General features: G+C 34.6%; 1 protein-coding gene and 1 non-coding gene across 4 annotated transcripts in view; one reads left to right on the top strand and one right to left on the bottom strand.

The window, feature by feature from the left end:
* Positions 1–2506: 2506 nt before the first annotated feature.
* Positions 2507–2588, bottom strand: TRNAS-GCU (transfer RNA serine (anticodon GCU)). Its single transcript has one exon. It is a non-coding gene; the product is annotated as a tRNA-Ser (tRNA).
* A 112-nt stretch (positions 2589–2700) lies between these two features.
* Positions 2701–26191, top strand: part of KNL1 (kinetochore scaffold 1) — a 48262-nt gene continuing 24771 nt past the window's right edge. The window contains exons 1-10 of one of the 3 annotated variants that reach the window (XM_045524214.2): positions 2701–2822; positions 8493–8546; positions 9587–9626; positions 11338–11397; positions 14469–14530; positions 16140–16192; positions 16438–16471; positions 17831–17868; positions 20006–20058; positions 20887–25965. In XM_045524214.2, the coding sequence (XP_045380170.2) occupies positions 8512–8546; positions 9587–9626; positions 11338–11397; positions 14469–14530; positions 16140–16192; positions 16438–16471; positions 17831–17868; positions 20006–20058; positions 20887–25965 (5454 nt within the window). In that variant the 5' untranslated portion in view covers positions 2701–2822; positions 8493–8511. Of the gene's footprint in view, positions 2823–2858; positions 3055–8492; positions 8547–9586; positions 9627–11337; positions 11398–14468; positions 14531–16139; positions 16193–16437; positions 16472–17830; positions 17869–20005; positions 20059–20886; positions 25966–26191 lie in introns of those variants that run through there. The other 2 variants (XM_010965146.3, XM_074365909.1) reach the window with 2 other exon arrangements.

Genomic DNA, 26191 nt, shown 5'->3' on the forward strand with positions numbered 1-26191 from the left:
TTTTTATTCTCTTAGAAACACGTAAAACAAGCACAGTTCTTATACAACAAGAGATCATAGAAATGCAAAACACTGGAACTTTCAGCAATTTCATAACAAGTCTTACTGCAATTTCATGTGAAAGATACCACAAATGAACCAAGTATGAAAACAGGTAAAGAGCAGAGGAATAGAAAAGTGAGCTTCTACTCACAATTTCCTCTTTTTTTTTCTCTAGACACTTTCAGTGCTTTATATTTTCAGAACCTCTTCAGCTGAAGATTTTCCTTTGAGAAAATAATCCACTCACTTTTTATTTATAGAGACTGGACACATTGATAGAACTTATCAAATTTCCATAGGAAGTCATCACTGTGAGAAGCAGGGAAAAGCTCAGAAAAATGGTGCAGTCTTGCCAGTCTTTACAGAGGTTGCAGCCCCAATGGATAATTTAAATACTATCTGGCAAGTGCTGGGGGAACTCAGGGAGCTACAGGAGCATGTAAGAGGGGTGCAAAGGCCCAGAAGCAAGAGAGAGCACAGAACTAGGTGAGAGAAATCTAAGAAGGAGCTGCAGGTTGCAGAGTTAGGGGAGGCTTCTTGATGGGAATGACATCCAAGCTGAGACCTGAAGGATGAAAAGGAGCAGGCCAGGCAGGGGTTGATGGGAAGGAGACGAGGAGCAGCAGGAGCATGTTCCAGGCAGAGGAGAGGGTAAAGCATCTGCAAAGGTCTTGGGGAGAGAGAGTAAGGTTTAGTTCAGGGAAAGGGAAAGGTCAGTGTCTCCAGGGCACTTTAGGAAAGTCCCTCAGGGGCTATTAGCCTTTTTTTTTGTGACATAGAACTTTGGCAGTCCTGGGAAACCTATGTGCCCCTTCTCAGAATATTGTTTTTAAATGCATAAAATTAAGTTTGTTAGAATACAAAGGCAAAGAATTAAGTTGGAATACAGTTATCAAAATATATTTTAAAATCTATGAACTAATAATATAATAATGTATATACTTCCTTATGAATGCATAGCATTAAAGATCTCATGGCAGGTCTAATAACTACCACTGTTTTGTAGTAGTAGTGATGAGGGTAGAGCAGTAACAGTAATGTAATATAACTGTATCTGTTATTTCTATTGGTGATAAAATCACAGGTAAGGTTAGCATTACTGTAGTTTGTTGCTTACTTTTATTGAAGGAAGTGCTTTCAATTAGAGATAAATGAAAATAAAGATGCATTTCTCTCCAGACCAAATAACCAATTGAATTCTACCCGTGAACCCCTTGGGAGTGTGTAGAACCCAGACAGAAACACTTCCTAACAGCACCTTAGCAAATGGATTGAAGAACAAGGCTGAAGATAGGTGCTGGGATGACCCTCAGGTCTCAGCCCAGAGAGGTATCAACATTCCCAAGGGCTATGGATTGACGAAGGAGAAGTGGAGCCTGCAAGCAGGGGCTACTTCCTTCCATTCTCAGGGCCGCAAACTTTGCTGAAGACACTTGGTGCCAGGTTCTGGGGTACCAAGCGGTGCAGAGAGAACGTGTAAACCATTACCACAAGGGATTGGTGAGCGCTGTTTACTAATTTCCAGTATCCTATAGGATGGTAGTTAGAGGCACCGACGTTCAATAGACTCGAGTTACAATGCCTTTTCTTCAATTACAGAAACTGTATAACCTTGAGCAAGTTTATCTTTCAGTGTCCTCATCTGCAAAATGGAGTAACAAAAATTTCTATCATGATCACAGGGTTATGGTGAGTTAAAGTCCCTGTTGTGGTGCCTGTTAAATGGATACTGGATGAACGAAGGTTGTTAAATGTGAATTGAATGAAACTGCCTGATAACCTTTCAAGAGAGGGAATTTCTCTATTCTTTACTTACTCCCTGTGTTTCCCTCTCTGCTTAAATCCAAAAGAGAAATTAAAACCTTCTCCTCTGGGAAGGTAGCTGTGTCTTCAGTCTCTGGCTTCTACAAACGACCAAGTTTCCACGTGTGTCAACATCTTTAAAGTTGTGTACTTTTCTTGAGCACCTGCAGCCTGCTGGCCGGCAGAGAATCCTCAACACTCTGTGTCTCGGAGCTTTTAAAGTGAAACCTGATGCTTTAAATGAAACCTGATTTTATTTCATAGTAAGGGCAGGTATTAAAAACCCTGCGTAAGAGTCCACAGTAATCGAAGCCCCTCAATCAGGAGCCAGGCTTATTAATATCGAACAGACCACCATTGGAACATATGGGAATATTAATAATCGTAAAATTCTATGCATTGTTGTTTACTTCATTAAAAAAGATACTAAGTTCATTTGAAAATTCTGATTCCCAGAAAATGTCTCTTTCCCTCCATTTTCTTTATCTATGAGGTCAGAATGCTCCAAAACGCCGTCTCTCAAAAGTTCAAGTCGGAGGTTGTTTGTGCTGGAGTAAATTGACTAGTAAATCATACCTATAATGAATATTTAACTGTTTCGACTCCGCAAGCAAAAGATCAGAGGTGGGGGGGGGGGGAAAAAAAAAAAAAAGACTACCCTCGACGAGGATGGGATTCGAACCCACGCGTGCAGAGCACAATGGATTAGCAGTCCATCGCCTTAACCACTCGGCCACCTCGTCCCTGAAGCATACGTCTTCCCGGTAGCTATAGGGAGTAACACTAGGGGGATGTGACGCAACCTGATGGAAGCCGCCATTTTGTACGGAAGCAAAGACTCGATCACTTTTATAGGAAGAAATCAAAAGAAGATGGCCGCTCCCATGATGTGTGGGATGAAGAGGAAGAGACAAAGAAAATTTCAGTAGAAAATTAGATTACCTTGAAGTAAATAAAATTGGCATACAGGATGAGAAGTAAGTTTGATTAAAGGAGCCTTAGGAGGGCTCTGGAGTCTAAGGGGCGGAGCCGACGCAATGAGCGGCTCTGCGCATGCGCTTCAGCTAGGCGGTTACATTTGAATGCTTCACTGAGGTAGTCGGACGTTGTGAGTTGACGTCGAGGAGTGGTGGCGAGCTGCCTCTCTGAGAAGCGTGTGGACCCCAAACAAGTCTGAGAAGAATTTGTGAAGCCTTTGGGACGTGGCGGGTAACTTCCGTCCTGGGTTTTGGGAGTGGAGAACTTTAGGTTTTGTCTGAGCGGTCTGAAGGCCCCGCCGTGGCGGTGGGGGGACGCTCCTTCTGCCCGGCGTCCTCGGAACGCGCTGGGCTCAGAGTAGACGCTTCTTTCTGGGTGCGGGGCTCTTTTCTTTTCTCACCTTGGCCTGCACGTCGTGCCGCCGCCTCCTCCCTAGGGTTCTCCATCCGCACCTGGGCCTCACGGGCGGTCCGGGATTGCTGGCCCGCGGCTCTCTCGGCGTCCCAGCCCGCGGCGCCACACCCCGCCATCTTCCGTCAGGGTTCCGGGACTCTTAATTGTTTCTTTTCCCTGGGTAACTGACGGCTGTTTGCATTTCTTACTCAATCTTTTCTTAGCTATAAATGAAATGACAGCAATAAGTGATTTTGAACACTCGACTTGTAATTTGTTTACAGTGTCTGATCCGAGTTCTGGCAGCACTGAGCAGATTTGGGGTTTCCTGCAGATGTAACAGTAACAAGTAAAGCCATTATCAGTACGCCGCAAATAAGTTTTAAAAACTCTTCTATTACTAGGCCAGAGTTAAAGAACCTTTTCTTGCTGCTTGTCTCCATATAGAATTTAAGAAAAAAGTTTTAAAGATACAAATATTGCTGACTGGAGTTTTAAAGATAGGTTTATAGAGATATGACAGAGAGAAACAATGCAGAGCTTACTCTAGTTACTAAGATTGAAGTTTTCAGTTGAATTGGATTAATCGAATTCCTGAGACAGGTATTGGGTTCCTTGTTGTGCTAGTGCTGGAAGCGGATGATTCACTCCCTCATCTACAATTTACAGTTCAGAAAGGGAAATGATTAGTATACACAAATAACTGTAAAACAAGACAATGTAAATTATCATAGGACATTCTAAAGGAGTGTGGGAGCACAGAAAAGGGGATCTTATTTGATGCTTTTTGGCAGTGGAGACTAAAGGAGGCTTCTTGGAGAAAGTGGCATTTGAGGTGGAACTGGAAAGAAAGAGTGACTTAAGGAGATGAGGAGTTAGTGTACTGTAAGATTTTGCTAATTAAACATTGGGTTCAAAGCAGTATAATTCTTCATTATGTGAATGGCTGGATATGTTTACAAAATGACAGATAGATGTAAACTGAGTAAAATTGTTTGGAGTGGTAGCATTAATGATGTGTTTGATGCTAAGAAAGAGACACCAGAAGATACTCTACATATTGATAGTAGGACAGTGCTGTCCAATAAACTTTTCAGTGGTAATGTAATGTTTTATTTCTGCACTGTCCACCACAGTACTCATTAATCAGAAGTGACTATTGAGGACCTGAAATATGTCTATTGTGACTGACGAACTGTGTTTTAAATTTTACGTCATTTTAATTAATTTAAATTTCAATAGCTGCTGTAGTTGACAGTACAGGTCAAGAGCCTGTATCTTTGGACACTATGAAATATATTAACTCTAGATAGTGGTAGTGTAAATGAAGGAGTGGACAAATAAACAGGTAGTAAATATTTCAGGCTTTACAGTCTCCATGGTCTGCATGATCTCTGTCACATTTCTTCTTTCCTTACTTTTTGTTTTGTTCTCTACAACCCATTTTAAACATAAAAAACTATGGTTAAGGACCCATTTGGCCCAGCAGCAGTAGTTTATGGACCTCTGGATTATTTAGACATGTAGTTCCCAAACTTTCTTGGCTCATGGTGCCCTTAGGCCAATAGAAATACCTAGCAGTTCCATTTATTAAGTGATTAGGTCCCAACAATTTTAAAAGTTGTTATTAAGTTGTTCTAGCCACTTAGTAGCCATTTGGGGAAAAAAAAAAAAATATATATATATATATATATATACACACACACATAAATTGAAGGAAAAAGACCTTTATTCTTAAATAATCAGAATTATTTACTAATTGGTATGTGCGCCTGTTGAATACTGCACACCTTTCAAATCTGTAAATCAGATTGGGTACTGGCACACTCATTTCCCGTACCTCATTGATAAGAAAAAGTACTTGATTTATATCACAGCAACTGCCAAAAATCCAGCTTTGCAATAATATGTACCAAAAAATATATATATAATGAGAATGGGTACTGTTTTGAGCTAACAGTGTCTGATAGATGTTGATAATTGTTTCTCTCAAAAATTTAAAGTATCCAGGATACCTTTGTGATTATGCTGTAGCATCCCTGTGTACCAGTGCACAGTTCTGGAACCAATCAATAATCAATTAATCTGGCAGTGATCAGAAATTCAAACATGACAGTGTTTTACAAGTTCAGCTTAATGTGAAAATCTGGGGTCTCCTATTTCTTTTGGAGGTGGAACTTACAGTAATGTAACAAATAGAATATTTTAAAAGGAAGACTTAAATAAGCTTTGAATCTCATCACCTAATTAAGTGCCAACTGGTCTGCAGTTTACATAGGAATGAATATTTCAAACAATGAAGATGTTTAGGTGATCCTGAATTGATAGTATTTAATATTTTTATCCTGTGAATTTGAAATATGTCACTAAATTTGAAAATATTCCCCAAAGTAGAAAAAAATATACAAGACATTGATCGTAAAGGTAACTTTAAAGAATTGTTTCTTAATTAGTCATTCAACAAATATTTATTGAGCTTCTTTAATTTACAAAGCAGTGTGCTAGTTTCTCAGAATATAACAGTAAACATTAGAGACACCAGCCCTGTTCTTATAGAGTTTACTGTTGGAGCAAGTATATGTCGATGCAAATAATCAATAACCAATCTATAATAAGAACAGAAGAGAGTTTTATTTGAGCCAAACTGAGGACTATAGCCTGGGAGACAACCTCTCAGGTAACTCTGAGGAACTGTTCTGGAAAAGCGTGTTTTTTTCAGCACAGTTTTATATCTTGTCAGAACAAAGAACATCAAACATGATAGGGCTACATGCCTTCAAATTTTCAAAAAAAAAAAAAAAAAAGGTTAGCACACACAGCAAATCAGTGTGTCGTTGGCACCTGAGAAAGAAGCCTTATCATTGAAGGAGTACTAGCACTGATATCCCAGGAAAGGAGGTATTTATCTCTATCTTCAAAACGGATATTCTATACTTAGGGACAGTGCACCCTTTTCTTTAATGGTTAAAGCAGATGCACAATGTATGTTTGATAAGCCACAAGGTAGGCTGTTCTAGTTAGCATAAAGCTCAAGCCAGATCTTGTATAACCCAGTGACTTCACCATACTTCAGTATGGTAGTTTGGGAAGATAACAGGAATAATTAAATTATGTAACATACTTTTAAATTACAGTTGTGGTAATGCTACAGAGGAGACATAACAGAGTGCTACAAAGAGTGCTTTTCTTGGCTTTCTTGCCAAGAGAGAATAGCAAATGTATATTTAATGTCTTGAGAAAGAGTTTTGTGTGTGCAGGAATAGAAATGCCAATGTGGCTAGCATGGACTTAGGAAGACAGTGGTATGAGATGAAGTCTGAGAGGTAAGCAGGAACCAGATCTTGTAGAGCTTTATAGGTCCTGATAAAGAGTTTATTCTCAGTCCAGTGAGAAACCATTGAAGGGTTTTATGTAAGGGAATGTCTTAAATGTGATTTCTTTTTCAGCAGATAATTGCCTACTATGTGGAGAAAGGACTCTGGGGGGATAAGAGTGAAAGTAGACAGACCAGTGAAGTGGCAATTGCAATATATTCTGTTTGAGAGATGATGGTAGCTTGAATTATGGTGGTGGCATTGAAGATAGAAGTGAATGAATTTGGAATATATATTGGAACTAGAACCACTAGGCCTTGATGATAGATTGAATAGAAATAGAAATAGCTGTCAAGTTTGTTTGATCTCAGAGGAAAAGTTTTCAATTTCACCATTAAGTTGATGTTGGATTTTTAAACAGGTACTATTTGCTAGATTACGGAATTTACCTCCTATTCCTAGTGCTAAATTTTTCTTTTTTAAGATGTTAAAACACATCAAACTTTTTTTTTTATCTGTTGAGATGATCATATGATTTTTCCCTTTTAATCTATTAGTATGGTAAATTGTAAAATTGATTTTCTAATGTCAATTTTGCATTTCTGGCATGAAACCAACATGACCATGAAATATTACACTTTTTACAAATTTCTGGCTCCTTTTTGCTTTTTTTTTTTTAGGATTTTTATATTTATTTTAGTGAAAATGGCATGGAATTGTTCCTTTGTTGTACTGTATTTATCTGGGTATGTAGAGGTATATGTGTGTGTATGTAAGATGGAGGTGGTTGTAGGTAAGAGAGCTTTCTTTAAATACAAAATAATTAGCTTAACATAGAGAAAGTGGTTGCTTTTGGGAAGGAGGATAGTGTGTAATACCTAAAATTTTCAAACTAAAAGATACTATTTTAAGTAGATAGGAGTGTTATCTGAGAACGGGAGGTAATTGAAACCAGAAGAATTGATAAGCCAATTAAGAAAGTGATGGAGGACAAAAGGAGACGGTCAGAGATCAAGTCCCAGAAGATTCCCATCACTTTAATTCTATATTAATAGCTAATTAAGTAAATTGATACTAAAAAATAAGTAGACTTTAACTTCAGGTTTAGGTTCATTGTGAAGTATTGTTCTTTAATTTGGTTTCTGTTATATATGATGAAAGCATGTAAAATAAGAAATCTTTTAAGTACCTTTTTTGTTGCTTTGTTTTTTTACTTGTTGCTAAAAGTGTAAAAACATTGATTCTGACAGGTTAAGTATATGGTATTTAGTGTTGCAGTAGAAATGCTAATATTGTTGAGTCAGAATCTCTAGCTCTTTTGTTTTTTGAAATCTGCAATGGGATTTTTTTCTTACCCAGAAGTGAAGTTCTAAATTTAAAAGGCATAAAGTGAAAATAATAGTTATGGATAGGTAGCAGCTAAGACCAATTAAATAAACTTCAGGTTGTGCTGCTTATTGCACACTCTTTCCAAGACAAATACTCAATGAGTGGGATTGTAAGCATCATCAACTACATTATTTAAAAATGTTATTTTTATGCCTTAGTTTTTTTTTGCCAAGTAATTAAAATTGAATTTTCATAACATAAACATGCATTTATGCATAGCCACTGTATTTTGATAGCTGATTGACTGCATTTTGAGGTTGAATTATTATGTAATCCATAAACTCTTATAAATGAGGACAAATTTTTATTTGAACCATTAATGTCCATATCATCCCTATCAGAGTTAGTCACTGATTTCAACCTTGAATATGAGAATTTTCCAGGAGTGGTAATTATAACAGAATAGTCAAAATTTTTCATGTTTCATTGTCACATACTGAAGTTTTTCCTTTTTTATTTTGGCCTTCACACAGAATGTAATCCTGAAGTCACAACTTTGCTCTTAATCTCTTTAGAGATTGTAATTTCTTTCCCTTTTTTCTTGTATTTTCTCATATTGTATATTTGTTACAGAAAAAGTTTTTCTTCAGAAATGGATGGGGTGTCTTCAGATGCTAATGAAGAAAAGTAAGTTCATGAAATGCAGCTAAAAATGTTAAAACTATCAGAGAAGGATTCTTTTCCAAATAGTAAGACATGTTGATAACTTTTGAAATCTTTTTCCGTTCTGTTCTAGGGAAAAGAAGTAAATGTTACAAAGTCACAGCATTCCTTACCATATCTTTATATAAACTCATCTAGTGTAAAAACTTGAGAGGAACTTTAGAGACCATCTCCCATCCCTTCAATTTAAATTTCTTTTTCTTTGTTTAAGCAATGTTTTTAAATTTTTGAATTAGTTGCCAAAATGTCAAGATTGGATACAATTAGATTTTCAGCTTTTCTTAAAAATCAAGTGTGGCAACACTGTGGGCTCATATTCTTGTTTGGCAACAACTAACCTGAGTTGGGTATGTAGTGGCTGTGACAATCAGACCAGATAGGAAGGAACTCTCCTTTATAAAATCTCAACACCACCTGTTTTTCCTGTACCTGATAAATTACGTGTTTGCCTCCTGTAGGCATTTGAATATTCAAAACCTGCTCTAAAAATCACACAGTAGTAAAAATCACACACCAGAGCTAGAGTCTCTTGATTTTATGGTCCATTCATCTTATAATTGTACTTCTGTCAATATGGTAAATTAATGTTATACTGATTGTTTTTCAAGAGACAGTCTTGTGGTATACCATATGTATTTTAAAACACTGACTTCCTAAAGACTGAATTTAAGTCTTGTAGTATTAATTTTATTAAGTGAAAGTGATACCAAGTGTTAAGTGAAAGTAATAGCCAATTTCAAAGCATATAAGGGTAGATAAACAACAAGGTCCTACTGTGTAGCACAGAGAACTATATTCAATATCTTGTAATAACCTATAATGAAAAAGAATACATATATGTATAACTGAGTCACTATGCTGTATACTAGAAAGTAACACAACATTATAAATCAACTATACTTCAATAATAAATAAAATTTTTTAAGCATGTAAGGAATGTAATGATGGGTTTTAGAAATTCAGTTTTTTACCCTTGTGTATGTAAATTTCTTTTCCTTTTTCAGTGACAATATAGAGAGACCTGTTAGAAGACGACATTCCTCAGTAAGAAATACTTATTTAAGCTAATAATTATTACCTTTTGTTGAATGATGACTGTATACCATAGTAATTTTGACTGTGGCATCACCATCCCAACTCCACTGGCTTCTGTTGCTCTTTGGATAAAGACTCAAATATTTAACCTGATAACACAATTCTGTAAATATACTAAAGTTAATATTTTATGGATTTCATGGTAATTTAATAAATTGTGTGCTATGTAAATTATACTTCAGTAAAGCTGTTTAAAATATATTTAAACTGGTGTACAAAGCAAGACATAACATAATTCAACTCAGACTGATTTAAGCACAAAATTTATTGGGTTATGAAATTTAAAAAATCCAAAGATGGAGGCTGACATTAGGCACAACTTAACTGACCAGGGGTTCCAACAATATTAACTGTGGTTCTAGGTACTTTCACCGTAAGCATCTTTGTCACAAGCATGTTTGCCACATAACTGATTAGCGGTAGTGCAATTTTGCCATGAAAGTTAAATAACTAGTTTGATAATAATAAATGATAGTTTGGTTGGCAGTTTGGTTTTATTTCTTCATGCAATGCTCCCATTTTTATAATAAGTAAATCTGAAAGAGGCTAAGGGTCTCCAATGCAGAGTTGAACCCATATTTCCCATAGAATTTTGGAATATCTGTGAACAGACATGTGACTTTATGCCAAGAATAAACAACAGTGTAGAAGAGTTTCATAATGCAATACAAAACTCAGTAAAAAATATGCATCCTAGTATTTGGAAATTGATACCTCTCTTAATGAAGGAAGGAATTTTAGTGAAAAAGAAAGTGTGATGCCAAATGAAGAGAACGAATTAATAAACAACTGTATAGAATACTATGAACAAAAGACAGACAAGTGCTTAGGTATTAGGTACAGCCCACAAAATAAAATCAGTTATTTGTGAAGTATTGCCATGAATCTACAAACATTTTAAATATATTCAAAAATTTTATATTTTGCAATAAAGTCTTTAATTTTGTTATTCATTTTTCATGTTTTATTATGTCCTTTTTAATATCTCTCATATTTTTCTTTATCTTTTTTGGCAAAATTGCCTTACAATCAATTAGTTATGCAGCAAAAACGTTTATGGTAAAGATGTGGCAAAGATGTTTATGGTAAAAATACTGGACATGACCACCAGTATTAGGATTTCCTTTCATTTTTTATACTCTGATCACTTTCTTTGGGTAATCTTCATTATCAAACAGGCTCTCTTCGTGTAATTACTGTAGTACATCTAGCTCTCTCAATTTTCAGATTGATGACCTACATGAACAAGTGTCTATTTCCTCAAGATAAAAAAAACCCCAGAGTACTCAGGGCTGAATCATGTTGGCTCAATTATCTTGATATGGGTCAAATCCTCACTCTCAAACCAATCACTGTTGATGAAGGAATATCACGTGCAGATTGTTCTAGGCCGGGGCTACCTTTTGTACCCTAGAATTGGGGTAGAGCTCTACCCACACCACATGGGATGAGAGTAGGCAAAACAATTGGGGAAGGTGGTCAGGGACAAGGGAATAGATGCCAAGTTTTTAAACCAGCCACAAAGTATAGCACTTAATTTGAGGAGTTTTAGAGGTTTTTATAGGAATTTTAGGATCTCTACCTTTCTTCTTATGGTATAACTTGAAATGAAGTGACTATTAATAGATATGGCAGATTTTCTTCAATAATTCCCTTCCAGATTTTGAAACCCCCAAGGAGTCCTCTTCAAGACCTCAGAGGTGGGAATGAAACTGTTCAGGTAAATTTCTGATATATATGCTTTATAGATGACTATTTTCAGTGATATTTTGAATAGTTAGGAACTTTATTAGCTATATGAAGGGAGAACGTCATAAATGATTCTCAATTGCATATGGACAAGTAAGCATCCCATGGCCTTCAGGTTAAAATCCAAATAACTTAAATAAGCTGAGAGTCTTGATTTTTAACCCATATTTGCTTTTCCAGCCTCCTTTCTTGCCACTCTCACGTATGTATCTCACCATTCAGGATTGCTTACCATTCCCCAAACTGTCAAGCCTGCAGGTATTTACATATGATGTTACCTCTGTCTAGATGGCTAGTCCCTCGTTCTTCATTTATCTGCCAACATCTTATTAAAATTTTTTTATACACACTGAAACGTAGAAAGAATTTTGCCATGAATGTTCATATGGTCATCACCCAGATTTTACAATTCATATTTTGTTATACTTGATTTATCATATATTTGTAGTCCTCTTTATTTAGTAATTCCTATTGATCTTCAAGACTCAGCTCTGGTATCACTTATCTCAGAAAATCATCCCTTAACATCTTCTATTGTAATTGTTTACTAATCTCCGTTCTAAATTGAGAACTCTCTGAGGTTGGAAACTTTCTCATGTGTTTTTTTAATGTATTATGTCCGGTATATGTAGTTCACTTTCAGTACATTTTATTGATTGATGAAATGCCTGTAGTTTTGGAGACCATATAATTCTGAGTGTTTACTTCAGCCTCTCTTGTCTTTCTGTTTCTCAAAAACATCAAGCTTTTCCTTGCTTCAGGGCCTCTGTACATGTTCTGCCTAGAATGCTTTCCCACTAACCAACTCTTCACCTGCCTGCTAACTAATCATGTCTCAACTTAAATGTACTTTTCAAAGAAATCTCTGATTCTCACGCTAAATTATTATTTTTATATAGTTTTTATTCATACCACTCATCATACGTTTGATTTTGTATGTGTGGATTTTTTGTTTTAATGTTTGTTTCGCCATTAATTCCTAGTAGAGTAGGGACCATATTTGTTTCCTTTACCACTCTTTTTTCATCACTCAGCGTGGGATTGGGGGGGGGGGCGGTGAGTGTTTTGTTTTTGAGTTTTTTTATTTAATGAATGTTGAATGACAGATTCACAGACTAAAAGAGCTTTAAAACCAACAGGACCTCGACAGTAATCTTGAATCTAGTTCTTCATTGTATAGATGAGGAATATGAGATCCAGAGAGATTAAATGTTTTGTCGAAGCCTACACAGCTAGTTAGTGGCAGACTTCAAACTGGAATTCTAATCTCCTAACCTCTAACTCAGTGCTGTTTCCAATATACCACACAAATTTGAGGGATTTTTAGTAAGAAATATAATAGTATTTACTATGTCTATATTATTGTCATTATTAAGCTCAAGACCACATGTAATGTCTGCCAGAGTCTTAACATAGAGGATGAATATTCTTGATTCTTTGTTATAATAAAACTTAGACTCAGGTATTCAGACTTATCACAGTAAAATTTTCTGTGGATTTCATTTATTTCTCTGTCTTTTGCTTTTTGTGTTTGGTAACTATGTGAGTAAAAATGTTTGCTCTTGTTAAGGAAGATGAGAAAAAATAAAAATAGTATACTATAATGAAAGGATGCTCAGCATCACTAATCATTAGGGAAATTCAAATCAAAACCACAGTGAGCTATCAGCACATACCCATTAGGATGGCGATTATAAAAAAAAAAAAAAATCCAGAAAATAACAAGTGTTGGCTAGGATGTGGAGTAATTGGAACCCTTGTGCACTGCTGGTGGGAATTTAAAATGGTGTAGCTGCTGTAGAAAACAGTGGTTCCTCCAAAAATTGAAATAGAATTACCGTATGATCCAGCAAGTCCACTTCTGGGTGTATACCCAGAAGAAATGAAAGCAGGGTCTTGAAGAGATGTACACCAATGTTCATAGCAGCATTAATCACAGTTGTGAAAACGTGGAAGCGACCCATAGTCCTTTGACAGATGAATGGATACACAAAATGTAGTACTATGGCATTAAAAAGGAAGGAAATTCTGATACATACTGCAACATGGATGAACCTTGAAGACATTATGCCAAGTGAAATAAACCAGTCACAAAAAGACAAATATGATTTCTACTTACAAAGTACCTAGAGCAGTCAAATTCATAGAGAAAATAAAATTGTGGTTGTGGGGAGGTTAGTGAGGGAAGGGGGAGTTGTTTAATGGCTATAGAGTTTCACTTTTGCAAGATGAAAAGATTTCTGAAGATTGGTTGCACAACTATGTAGATGTGCTTAACTCTAAAGTGTACACTTAAAAATAGTTTAATTTTTAAGTATGTTATGCTAAGTCAAATAGCCACAGAAGGACAAATACTGCGTGATTCCATTTATATGAAGTGCCTAAAATAGTCAAACTCATAGCAGCAGAGAACAGAACAGCAGTTGCCAGGGCAGAGAGGAGGGGAAATGGGGAGTTGCTAATCAACTGGTTTAAAGTTTCAGTTATGCAAGATGACTGAATTCTAGAGATCAGCTGTACAACATTGTGCCTACAGTTAATATTGTATTGTACACTTAAAAATCTGTTAAGAGGGTAGATGAGTGGTTTAACCACAATAAACTTTAAATTTAAATTTAAGAAGTGGTTAATACAGTAAGTTTTATGTTAATTGTATTTTACCAAATTAAAAAAAATTTTTTAATCTTTAAAGTAATATAGTAAGTTTACCATAATAGGCAACATATCACTTGTTTTGTCCCCAGTCTTTCTTCTACGATAGCAAAATAACCATTCATTTAAAGGAGAGAGAAAAGATAAAGGACAGTAATCACCTTTTTTAAATATATGTTGTTTGTGTCAGTGTGCTTATTATCATTCATATTGAAAATCATATCCATGTTTGTTAAGTGCTTCTATATGGAATATTTTGGAGAATCAAATTGTCAAAATTAATAATATCACATTAATTCAGAATAAGACTTGGTCTTTATCTATAGTACTTTGGAGACCTAATTTACAGTGGTTTCATTAAAAATCGTACCATATATTCTCTGCCCTTAGGAATCCAATGCTTTGAGAAATAAGAAAAATTCTCGTCGAGTCAGCTTTGCAGATACTATAAAGTAAGTTGAAAAGAGAAGTAATTAAAATGTTACAGGTAATGCTTTTTTATGTGTCACACCAAATATGTTGGTACTAACATGATTTGGATAATTTGTTTTTCAATTAGATAAGCATTAGAAAATTGTTATTTAAAAGGCTGTTATTCAACATTATGCTTAAAAGAGAAACATTGAAAGCATCCCCTCTAAATTTTGAAGCGAAACAAATATGTCTTACTGCTGTTATTTAACATTGTATTGGAGGTGCTAACCAACAAAAATAAACTAGAGGAAAAAACAGAGTTATAAAAATTGGAAAGATGGGGATAAATCTATTATCTTTGCAGATTAATGATTGAATATTAAGAAAATCCAAGAATATCAATTGAAATACTTCTATAAACAATAAGTAGCAGGATATAAAATTAATATATGGAAATTAATATATTTTCTATATATAAATAAAAATCCAATTGAAGATAAATGTCCTTTTTTCCATTATATTTTATTTTGTTGCTGTAAATTTAATAATAAAAGCATATAAAGAAAGAATAAAACATTACTGAAACATACTAAATTAAGAATTGTACAAATGAAAACAAATTCCTGAATAAAAAGACAACATTGTAAAAGTGTCAGTCCTAAGTTATTAATTTAATATAATTCTTATATGTAGTGTTTTTATGACGATTTTCTTGATGCTCAGCAGTATATTTGTATTTCCTCATTTAATTGTTTAATCAAGAATTTTAAGATGCATATCTAGGTGGAAAAGGCAATTTTTGTCATTAATTTTTAGTTACACTGTAGTCAGCAAATGTTAATCTGTATTATTTTGATTTCTATTGAAATTTTCTGTGTGATCTTGTATATGATCAAGTTCTGATTCTGAAGTCAGATTTGGGTCTGCATTTTAGCTCTGCCACTTATCAGTTATATGACTTCATTTGTAGAATAATATAATTGTTATAATCATTAAAAATGCATGTAAAAATTATAGCATGGTGCTTGGCACAGTATGCATGCAAATATTCAGTGCCTTTTTATAATTGAAATAACATTCTACTTCTAATTAAAAAGAGCTTCCATATAATGAATGATGCTTAATATTAAAAGAATGAAATGAATTGGCCAGATTCTTCAAGGCAGATATCAAATGCTACTTCTCCAGAAGCTTACTGTTCTTAATCATCTCAATGAAAAGAGATCCCTTCCTCTGGAGTCCATGCAACCTTATCTGAAATGTTAATAACAAAAGCCAATTTATAATATAATCACTGTTGCCAATGCCTACTTAACAGTGAAAGCACCTTGAGGTCAAGGAATGTGTGTCAGACTCTAGTATATAGCCCCAGGTATATAGTGAGTGCTTAATAAATGTTGAATAAAAAGAATATTTTAGGTTATTGAGGGGGATAAAATAATGATTCTGTCAGAGTTCATTCAAAAACCATAACAGATTTTAATGTGGTAAACTAATTTTGACATTTGAAATATTAATTGTAGATGATGAAGCAAAGAGGAAGCTGAAATCAAAGTGTTATTTTACCTATCTCAGACTGTAATTTAACACCATAGGGTTCTAATTAAAACTTGCAGATTTTTAAAAAATCTTTATTTTCTTTTCTAGGGTATTCCAGACAGAATCTCATATGAAAATAGTGAGAAAGTCGGAAATTACAGGTAAATTTGTTACTGTAATCCCTGCTAAATTTGTTTTCTATATGATTTTTCTGTGGCTATCTAACCAGATAATTGATATAACTCAATGTCCATCTTATTGTTTAAAAAAAATAACTTGAGCCATGGGGGCAGGAAGTAAGTTGTGTAGTTAATAATTTTATTTTATTATTAATGTCTGTGTACAATTTTTCTAATGCTTTTATAAGTGTATTGTTGAAAAGCTTTAATCTTTTCTTTATTTATAGAAACAGAAGCAGGAGGAAATGTTCTGTTTATACAGTAAGTAAGAAAATTATGATGCAAATTATACTTTAAAAGTTATTTATTCCTTAAAAAAGTTGTTTATTCCTATTAAATGAAGTGATTTTTAAGTTAATGTTGTTTTTGTCTTTTATTTTGTCTCCCTTTTATGGAATACTTAGGCTTAACTCAGGAAACAAATTTTTGCATAATTTAATATACTGCCATAGTTGATAAGTATGTGCTTTGTATAGCTTATCCTTTTAAGAGTGATGAAACACTCTACTTTCATATATAAATCCTTAAATACATCAGCTCGTACAAAACAATAAATACCAAATCTTCAGATCGTTTTCATTAAATTAGTTTTTCTTATAATAATATTAATACAAAGATAGTTAAATAACAGTAGAGCTTGAACAAATGAAAAGATGCTTATCTTCATTCATCATAAGAGGAATACAAACTTAGACTACATTGAAATATAATATTTCATCTAATCAGTTAAGAATATAAATAAAATGTCACTCATTGCTAGTGCTATAAACTGTAGAAAGCAATCGGCAATATAATTCAAAATTTTAAATGCACATCCCCTGTAGCTCAGCAATTTCATGTCAGGAAATTTATCTTACCAATACATTTGTAAATGTTTAAAATGATGAATATATAAAATTATTCACTGCAGCATTTACTTTAATAGCAAAAGATGTAAAAGACCTAAAAGTCTATCAGGAGCTGGTTAAATAAATTACAGTTTTTACATCTAATTGACTAATGTTGAGCTGGAAAAATAAGACTCTATATACTGATACAGAGAAATCTCTAAGCCATGTTACTTAGGCTCCTTACCAATAACTGCTATTGATAATTTTGGATGTCCTTGCAGAAATTTTATATGTGTATTCAAATGCATGTTTATCTTTTGCTTTTAAAAAAATGAGATCTCTTAATGTCTTGTGTAACACTTTCCACATTGTTACATATAGATCTACCTAAGTCTGTTATAATCTATCATATGTCTGTACCAACATTTAGTCAGCTCCCTATTGATGGACATTTGAGTTGTTTCCTTTTACTTACCTTTTTTAAAGGCTAAATAATTTCCTAAAAATGAGTTGCTTTATAGGTCATCCTTAAAAAATATAAGGAGCATGTATTAAATATATTTTTATAGTATTCTTGAAATTAATAAACCATTAAGACCAATCTGGAAAATTCCTTTAATTGCCTTGTAATTTTTTCCACCAGTTTAGGTGAGTCGTTTTTTTAAAGATAACTTTGGAGTTTTCTGCCAGTCACGCTATGAAAACCTTTCACCTTTCCTACTCTTTCAACTATTGTGATTGTTGCTAATTGTCTGGGGTATAGATTTTGAAACTACTTTTTAATTTTTAGGAATGAGAATCCAGAAGATAACTGCTGTGAGATTACTGGTGAGTATGACCAGAATACTTTTCTCATTATATATTTTTCTCTTCATCTAGATTCCTTGGAAAGTAATATGTAAGAGAACCATGGGAAAAAATGTGGAGGGAGAATTGCTACATAAAATCTTTTAAAATTTCACAAATGTATTTCTCTCAAACCTATTTTCCTCTTGTTCTCTTGAACTCCCATTCACTCTGTCATTCACTCAAGTCAGGAATTGAGTCCTTTTTTAACTTTTACTTCTTTGCCCCCATTCATTTGGCCCTACTCACTTTCGATTGTCTCCTAAATATCTTGCAAATCTGTTACTTATTCTCTATCCATATTGCCGGTATTTGAATTCAGGTCCCCACTCTGCTTTCTTGGTCTATTGTGTTTAGTTTCTTATCCTTTGATCCATTCTACATGTTTGTAAATCTGATCATATTACCTCCCAGCTTAAAATTGTTCAGTGACACTTTATTGCTTACAGGATAAAGCCCACACTCCTTAGCATAAACTTAGAAAGCCTTTTATAATTTGGCTTGTCTTTTTCTCCAACCTTATCTTCTGGCCTTTATAGACATCCTATGCTGTAGCTCATGAATAACTATTTGCAGTTTTACATGTGGACTTTTTTCCTGCCCAAATTAGTTTGTAAATGCTATTTCCGCTACCTAGAGTGATCTTCCTAATCCAATTTGTCTTAACAGTCTTCTCGCCTTTAACTTAACTTTAGTGCTATTTGAAGTCCACAAACTGTTACAGTCCATGACAGAAAAAGAATTTGTGCTAGAATATAAATCAACTATGGCAATAGACTACTGTTTAGTTAGCTGACCTTTTTTTTTCTTAGCAAAGCTTTCTTGATGAAGGAAATATTGCATAATTTACATTGACTGCAAGCTTCTTATCTCATCATGAATTAATTGATAATAAGCAGTTCACAGACTGGCACCATACATTAAGTAGTACTGGCTTGAGTCGAGGCTTCTCTGTCAAAACCAAGGAGTTCAGTCACTAGTTCTGTGCTCTCACAACACTCCTTTTATTTTTCAGTCTATTGTAGAATTTATCATATTGTACTTTAGGTATTTATTTTTGGCTCTTTAATTAAACTAAGAACTCTTGAGTCCAGAAATTTTGTCCTGTTCTTTGTGCTTTAGTATATAGTTGAGTTTTGGGGCACAGTATTTGTTCAATAAATGATTGAAAGCTTGATGTATCATTCATCATTCAGTGGAGGTTGCCATAAACTCTATAAAATATTCTAAAGATTTGCCTTCAAACATATTTTAAAATGTATTTCTTGTTTTATTATAGCATCTTTTTTATTTCCAAAGTTGTTTGTTACCTAAACCTTTATATTTCATTTCTAAAATATCTTGCAAATCATTCCTTATTTCCATTCTTATTGTCTCTTGTCCTAACATAAACTTCCAATGTGTTGTATCTGAACTATTATAGTAGCTTCCTTATTGGTTTATCTTCTATTGAATCTACATTTTTCTCCTTCTCCTGAATTATTTTTATAAAATGCACATCTCATCATGGGAACATCTAGATTCCTTAACATAGGAAAAAAGATGCTTCAAAATCTTACCCTTGTATTTGAGTCTTATCAGTTGGTACTCTTTAATATGTAACTTCTACTGTCCAGGAAATAAAAATGGAGAAGTGAAGGAGAAAAAGAAGTGGTCCATACTTTCCACCTTTAAAATCTCTACCACATTTTAAAACTATTTGTCACACAGAGACTATAATAATCAGTGATCTCTCTGTCTCTAAAATTGGACAATTAAGAGCCATAAGGACGTAACTGACTATACCTCAATTTTTTAAAAAATTCTTGGTGAAATTTAATAAGTAAGTCCTTAGGAAGGAGTTAGTAACTGAAAAGCTTTAGTAAATACTTGTAATTGATGAAGCATCTAAGAAAAGGAAAATCAAGGGGCAGGGTATAGTTCAATGGTAGAGTGCGTGCCTAGCATGTATGAAGTCTTGGGTTCAATCTCAGTACCTCCTTTTCAATCAATCAGTCAGTCAATCAGTCAGTCTAATTACCTCCCTTCTCCCCCACCAAAAAAAAAAAAAGAAAAGGAAAATCAGGCTCTTGGTGATATATTTTTGTCCTTGACTATAGTTTTTCTTTTTACTCAATAGGAATGAACACATTGCTTTGTGCTCCCATTCAAACCCAGATGCAACAGAGAGAGGTATGAGTTCATGCAAGTCTTTCATATTTTAATCTTCCTTGATACTTAAAATGTTTAAAGCACACAAACATTTAATGGTAATGACATGATTTAGGGATTACTTATCAAAATAGACCAACATAAACTGCAAAAACTTCCTACCTTTCCAGTTAAATAAGAATAGTTAAATCATTGCTGGTTTAAATAGTAGAGAAATATATTAATTATATCTGGACTTCTCAAACGTTAGTGGGCATGTGAATCATTTCAAGATTTTTTTAAAATATAGATTCTTTTCCATTAGATCTGGGGTAGGTCCTGAGATTCTATACTTTTAACAATCTCCTAGGTGATATAGTGCACTGGTCCACAGACCATACTCTGAGTAGCAAAGAGTTAGACCATGTCCTTACAAATAAAACCACTGCCTTCGAGGAGAATCCAATTCCCAAGAATACAGAGTGTACTATAAATTAGCCATCATGCGCTTATTCCTTCCAAGTCTTTTTTACTTAGAATGAAAATAACCCTCTAATAAAATAATCTAGAATTTTCATTATAGTTACATTTGATATTGTCAGTCTTTTCATTTTTTAGTCATTCTAGTGGGTGTATAATTAACCTTGAACTTTTAATTTGTTCAAAAACACTAAAAATATTCAGAGACTTTAGAAAAAATTTTAGTAACAAATTACACGCTACACACCACACCATTGATTGAAACAAACCAATATATTATGAAACCATTTATGATTGTTTATATAATACTCTTTAAATAGTACATATTGTAAAATACCTTTTTAGAAGTTTGCATTTGATCTGACCTCTTATATTTTGCTTTCATTGTAGATTTCAATTGCAGAACACAACCATGAAAGGAAACATTCAAATGAACAGACAGTCATCTTTTCAGATGAAAATCAGATGGACCTGACGGCAAGTCACACCGTGATGATTACCAGAGGCCCTTTAGATTGTACCAAAAGTGTAAAGTCCACCAAGATAGATACCACATCATTTCTGGCTAAGTTAAAGCTCCATACTGAGGATTCAAGAATGAAAAAAGAATTAAATTTTTCCATGGATCAAAACACGTCTTCAGAAAAGAAAATAAATTTCAATGACTTTGTGAAAAGATTGAAAACAGGAAAATCAAATGCTTCTTCTCCTTTCACAGGACCTGATAAAGAAAATTCTGAGATACCTATTCATTCCAAAGAATCAAATAGGACCTCTTCTATACATCAAATGCATGTATCTGTTAATGTAGATGAAAGTAGCAGTAATATGACTAGAATCTTTAGAGAACAAGATGATGGGATGAATTTTACCCAGTGTCATACAGCCAATATTCAGACTTTGGTTCCCACATCTAGTGAGGCCAGCTTAAGGAAATTTAAAGGTGATGATACTACAATTTATGGTGATGACTTTATGGACTTAACAAGTAACCATACTACACAGATGTTACCTTCAGCAGATAATCTGTCTGAAATAGAAAATCAAACTCAGAATGTCATGATGGATGTTTCAACAGGTTATGGAACTAAAGCTCTGGGACAGAAGGCAATCTTTAAGGATAAACTGAATGATGCTTTTCAAGACCCTTCCTTAAACCCTAAATGTGAAATACATGCTACCAGAAATCATATTGCAGGGACAGAAACTCACACAGTCACACAGGCATCTAACCAAGATATCAGAACATTGGCCAGGATCCCAGAATTTATTTGTTCCAGTCCAGCTATTCAAGAATGTAAAACATTTTTCTATTCTAGTTGTAACGATGCCATGGAACTGACCAAGTGTTTCTCAAGTATGAGAGAGGAGAAAAATTTGCTAAAGCATGACACTGATTATTCTAAAATGTATCCCAATCCAGATGCCATCTCTCTTTTCAGAGAGAAAACTATTTATTCAGGAGAGGATAGCATGGACATTACCAAGAGTCATTCAGTTGCAATAGATAATCAGATTTTTAAACAAGATCAGGCAAATGTACAGATAGCAGCTGCACCAGTATCTGAAAAAGAAATGATGCTCCAAAAGCACGTAATCGTGTCAGAGGTTGAGGAAATGAACATAAATTATAGCTCAGTTCCACATGCGTCTAAGGAAAGATTACAGCAGAGCCTGGAAAATCCTTTATTTCTTTCATTGACTGACAAAAAGACTGAAATCTTCACAGATGAAGATATGGATTTGACTAAAAGTCACACAGCTAACTTAGGAAGTCAGTCTCCTCTTGCATCTTACAGTCTAGCACCTGAGAATATTACTAAATCTCACTCTCACAGCAAAAGCCCTTCAGATGAATGGAAAGAAATCACCAAAGGTCATATTGAACTGTCCCAACAACCAAACATAATATCTAAGAACATCCCAACTGACACCTTGGACAAAGAAAAAGATCAAATTTTGAAGATTTCTTCCCATCTTGATAAAGATTCTCCTCAGTCACCTGATATTAACAAGGACATAGCAACAAGCCATGGTATAGTATACTCTGGTGGAGATCTTGATAAACAACTACCACTGAGAAACAGGAGAAATACAGTTTCTTGTGAACAATCTTTGTTTCCTGCTACAAAGCCATTATTTTCATTAGAAGAACAATATGCCATGAAAAGTCATATTGCTGTTAACAATCAAACGGTGAAATCTGTACCAGGCCAGAATTCTAAACTACTTGAGCCACTAAGGAAAAGTTCAGGCAATCCCAGGCCTGACTGTTCTCATGACAAGGTAATTGTTTGTTCCGAGGAGGAGCAAAATATGGATCTAACCAAGAGTCACACTGTTGTCATTGGATTTGGTACTTCTGAAGTAGTAGAACTGGGCAAGACTAATTTAGAAAACGGTAACAGCCAGCTAACAACAGTAAACAGACAAACAGCCATAAAAGCTGAAAAATGTAATGAAAGTCCTATAGAAAAAACTGGAGTATTTACTTCTAATGATATTATGGATGTGTTGGAGGACAAAAGTGTACAGAAAACTAGTATTCTAAGTGAAAAGCAAGATGTTAAAATTTGTGGAAGGAAAAGTGTTGGCAGACTAAAAATTGATAAGACTATTGTATTTTCAGAGGGAGATGAGAATGATATGGATATCACCAAGAGTTATACAGTGGAAATAAATCATAGACCTTTATTAGATGAACATGATTCCCATTCAATGCCTTTGGCAAGAAGTTCTAAAACTCTTTTGTATACATGTGGGCAGGATGACATGGAGGTCACCAGAAGTCACACAACTGCCATAGAATGTAAAACTGTCTCACCAGATAAAAGAACCACTAGGCCTGTGGACAAAACTATAATGTTTACAGATAATCATGAGGAACTAGAAATGACAAAGTCCCACACTGTTTTCATTGACTACCAAGCAAAGGAGAGAACTCTGCTTCTAGACAAACCTAACTTTGAACTATTCAAAAGAAAAAGCTCAGAAAAATCAAAAGTGACACCGACTCCTGCTGAGGAGAGTGTTTTCTTTCCAGAGAATAGTGAAAAAGTCAGCCAGCTAACACCACCTGGGGAATGGTCTAATAATGATCCTTTGGAGAAAGCTGTAGCATTTGTAACTGGTGATAATGTGGAAGTGTCTAAATCAACCATTTGTAAAAATGATAAAAATGTACAAAAGCCTGGGTTTCTGAATGAAACTCTATCAGGCAAAAGTCACAGAAGGAAAAGCCTTAGACTGAAAAATGGCGAGACCATTGCATTTTCAAAGAATGATAAAAATGATACGGATATCATCCAGAGTTGTACAGTGGAAATAAATAATAAAAGTCCCCTGGAAGATAGAGAGGACTGCCATTTAGTGCCTTTAGAAGGAACTTCTAAAACTATTTTGTATACATGTGGGCAGGATGAAATGGAGCTCACCAGAAGTTATACAACTTCCTTAGAATGTAAAACTGTCTCACCAGATAAAAGAACCACTAGGCCTATGGATAAAACTGTAATGTTTGTAGATAATCACAGTGATCTGGAAGTTACTAAGTCCCACACTGTTTTCATTGATTGTCAAACCACAGAGAAAATACTTCAAGAGTGCCCTAAATTTGGAATAACAAAAGGAAAAACCTTGGGTGTTTCTTTTCCTAAGGATGGTAGCTCTGTTCAAGAAATCACTGAAAAACAAGCACTGGCTGTAGAAAACGAAATTGCTCTTCACACTGAGCAAAAGCATTGTGTGATACCCTTTGTTCCTACTAACGTGTTGTCTAGAGGTCAAGATGAGACAGAAATCAAATTCCATAGCACTGCTGTGGATGAAGAGGTCATGAAAGTTGTAGACCAGGCCTGTACATTGGAAAAAGCCAAAATGGAAAGCTGTCACTTAAATAGTACAGATGGAAGAAATGTGGACTTTACAAACACTCCTGCAGCTGCTAGTTGTGGATCCAGTGATAATTATTCCTGTTTACCTAATGTTGCTTCCTTTTTTGATAATTTGGAGGGGAATGTCATGTCCTCATGTGATAAAGATGTAAAAGCCAGTCATTGCCCAGTGCAAAATGATCTTACTTATGCAAAAGATTTAGCCCGTAAATATTACTTGAAATCTGAGGGACTGCCTCTCTCTGCTCCTTGTTCTTTGTTAGAGAATGAAAAAGTTGTTCAATCCAATACCCAAGGACAGTTAGACAGTGTCACAACAGTGTCCAAAGATCAAGATCTGATTAAGGAACCCCAAAACCTATTAGCTAATGAAACTTTAATATGTGGTGAAGATGTGGGGGAAATGACTAAACTTAACTCAAAACAAGTATCTTTTAAGCTTCCAAAGAATCAGATGGAGGCCTTTGTTGATAATGTGGAACATAGTTTAAAGAAGACCTTTGTTGGTAATGTTTGTGTTGCTTCTCAGCATCATCTGTCAACTCGGCTACCATCATTACCTCAACAAGGGCAGAATATTGTCAATAAAGATGAAGCAGTATTGTCTAAAGATGGAAATAAGAATTTAAATATTAGAGGAAATTCTTCTGTACCCACATGTGAAAACGAGTCTGAAATGCTCAATGAGAAACAGTTTACCATAGCCTGTAAAAAAGAACTGAAGAAAAATATTGAAACAGCTAAATGTAACACAACTATAGATTTCCACAGTAATTCAGACTTGACTAAGCAGCTTATTCAAACTCGTATCAATCCTAGAGAAGTATCAGATTCTATAATTTCATCCAATGCTGCACCTTTTAGTAGTGTCAAACCAAATCTGAATAGTTTGAATGAGAAAACTGAAGAATTTTTAGATTTCCAACCTGTTCATATACCACCTCCAAAACAATTACATGACTTAGTAAATAAGGCACACAGTGATACAAGTATAATGCAAGCCACAGAAATAGATAATATTAACATAGTGTCTAGCAATGTTAAAGATGATAGAGATGAAGAAAATAAAGTTTCTCACAGTGGAGCTGAAACCAACTCTGTACCGTTAATGACAGTTGTAAAAGATAAAGCAAGGAGATGTTCTTTGGGAATATTTTTGCCCAGATTGCCAAATAAGAGAAATTGTAGTGTCACTGGTACTCATGACCTGAAACAGAGTCCAGCAGACACAACTGATTTAAGTCGCTTAGAAACTCAGGCAGTCTCCAGTAAGGATTCAGGCATTGGATTTGTTGTAGCTAAACTGAACTTAAGTCCATCACAGTATATAAATGAAGAAAATCTTCCTATATATCCTGGTGAGATTAATTCCTCAGACTCAATTAGCATAGATACTGAGGAAAAGGCTTTGACTGAACCATGCCAAAAAGAGATTTCACCATCTGAAAATAAAATGGAAGAAACCTGCAATAACCAAAAAAGAACCTGGGTACAAGAAGATGATGATGATACTCAGAATGAGAAAAAAATCAGAAAAAGCGAGATTAGGTTTAGTGGTGCTGCCCAAGATCAGGAGGTAAGAAGCTCTGTCTTGAACTAAGAAATGCTCTTGATGTTTTAAAAAGTTGAGTATTCTTGAATTTTAGTTTTAATCTTGGGTAAGCAGGAATTGATTATTTCCAACTATAGGCCTGGAGAAATATTCCTATGCAGAGTCTTAAGAAATTCATTGGCAGGTAGACTTAAACACAATTTGAAGTGACAAATGGTCACAAAAAAAATGAAGTGGAAAGTAGTACAAA

This window comes from Camelus bactrianus, chromosome 6 (genome assembly GCF_048773025.1).
Source record: "Camelus bactrianus isolate YW-2024 breed Bactrian camel chromosome 6, ASM4877302v1, whole genome shotgun sequence".
Classification (NCBI taxonomy): Eukaryota; Metazoa; Chordata; class Mammalia; order Artiodactyla; family Camelidae; genus Camelus; species Camelus bactrianus.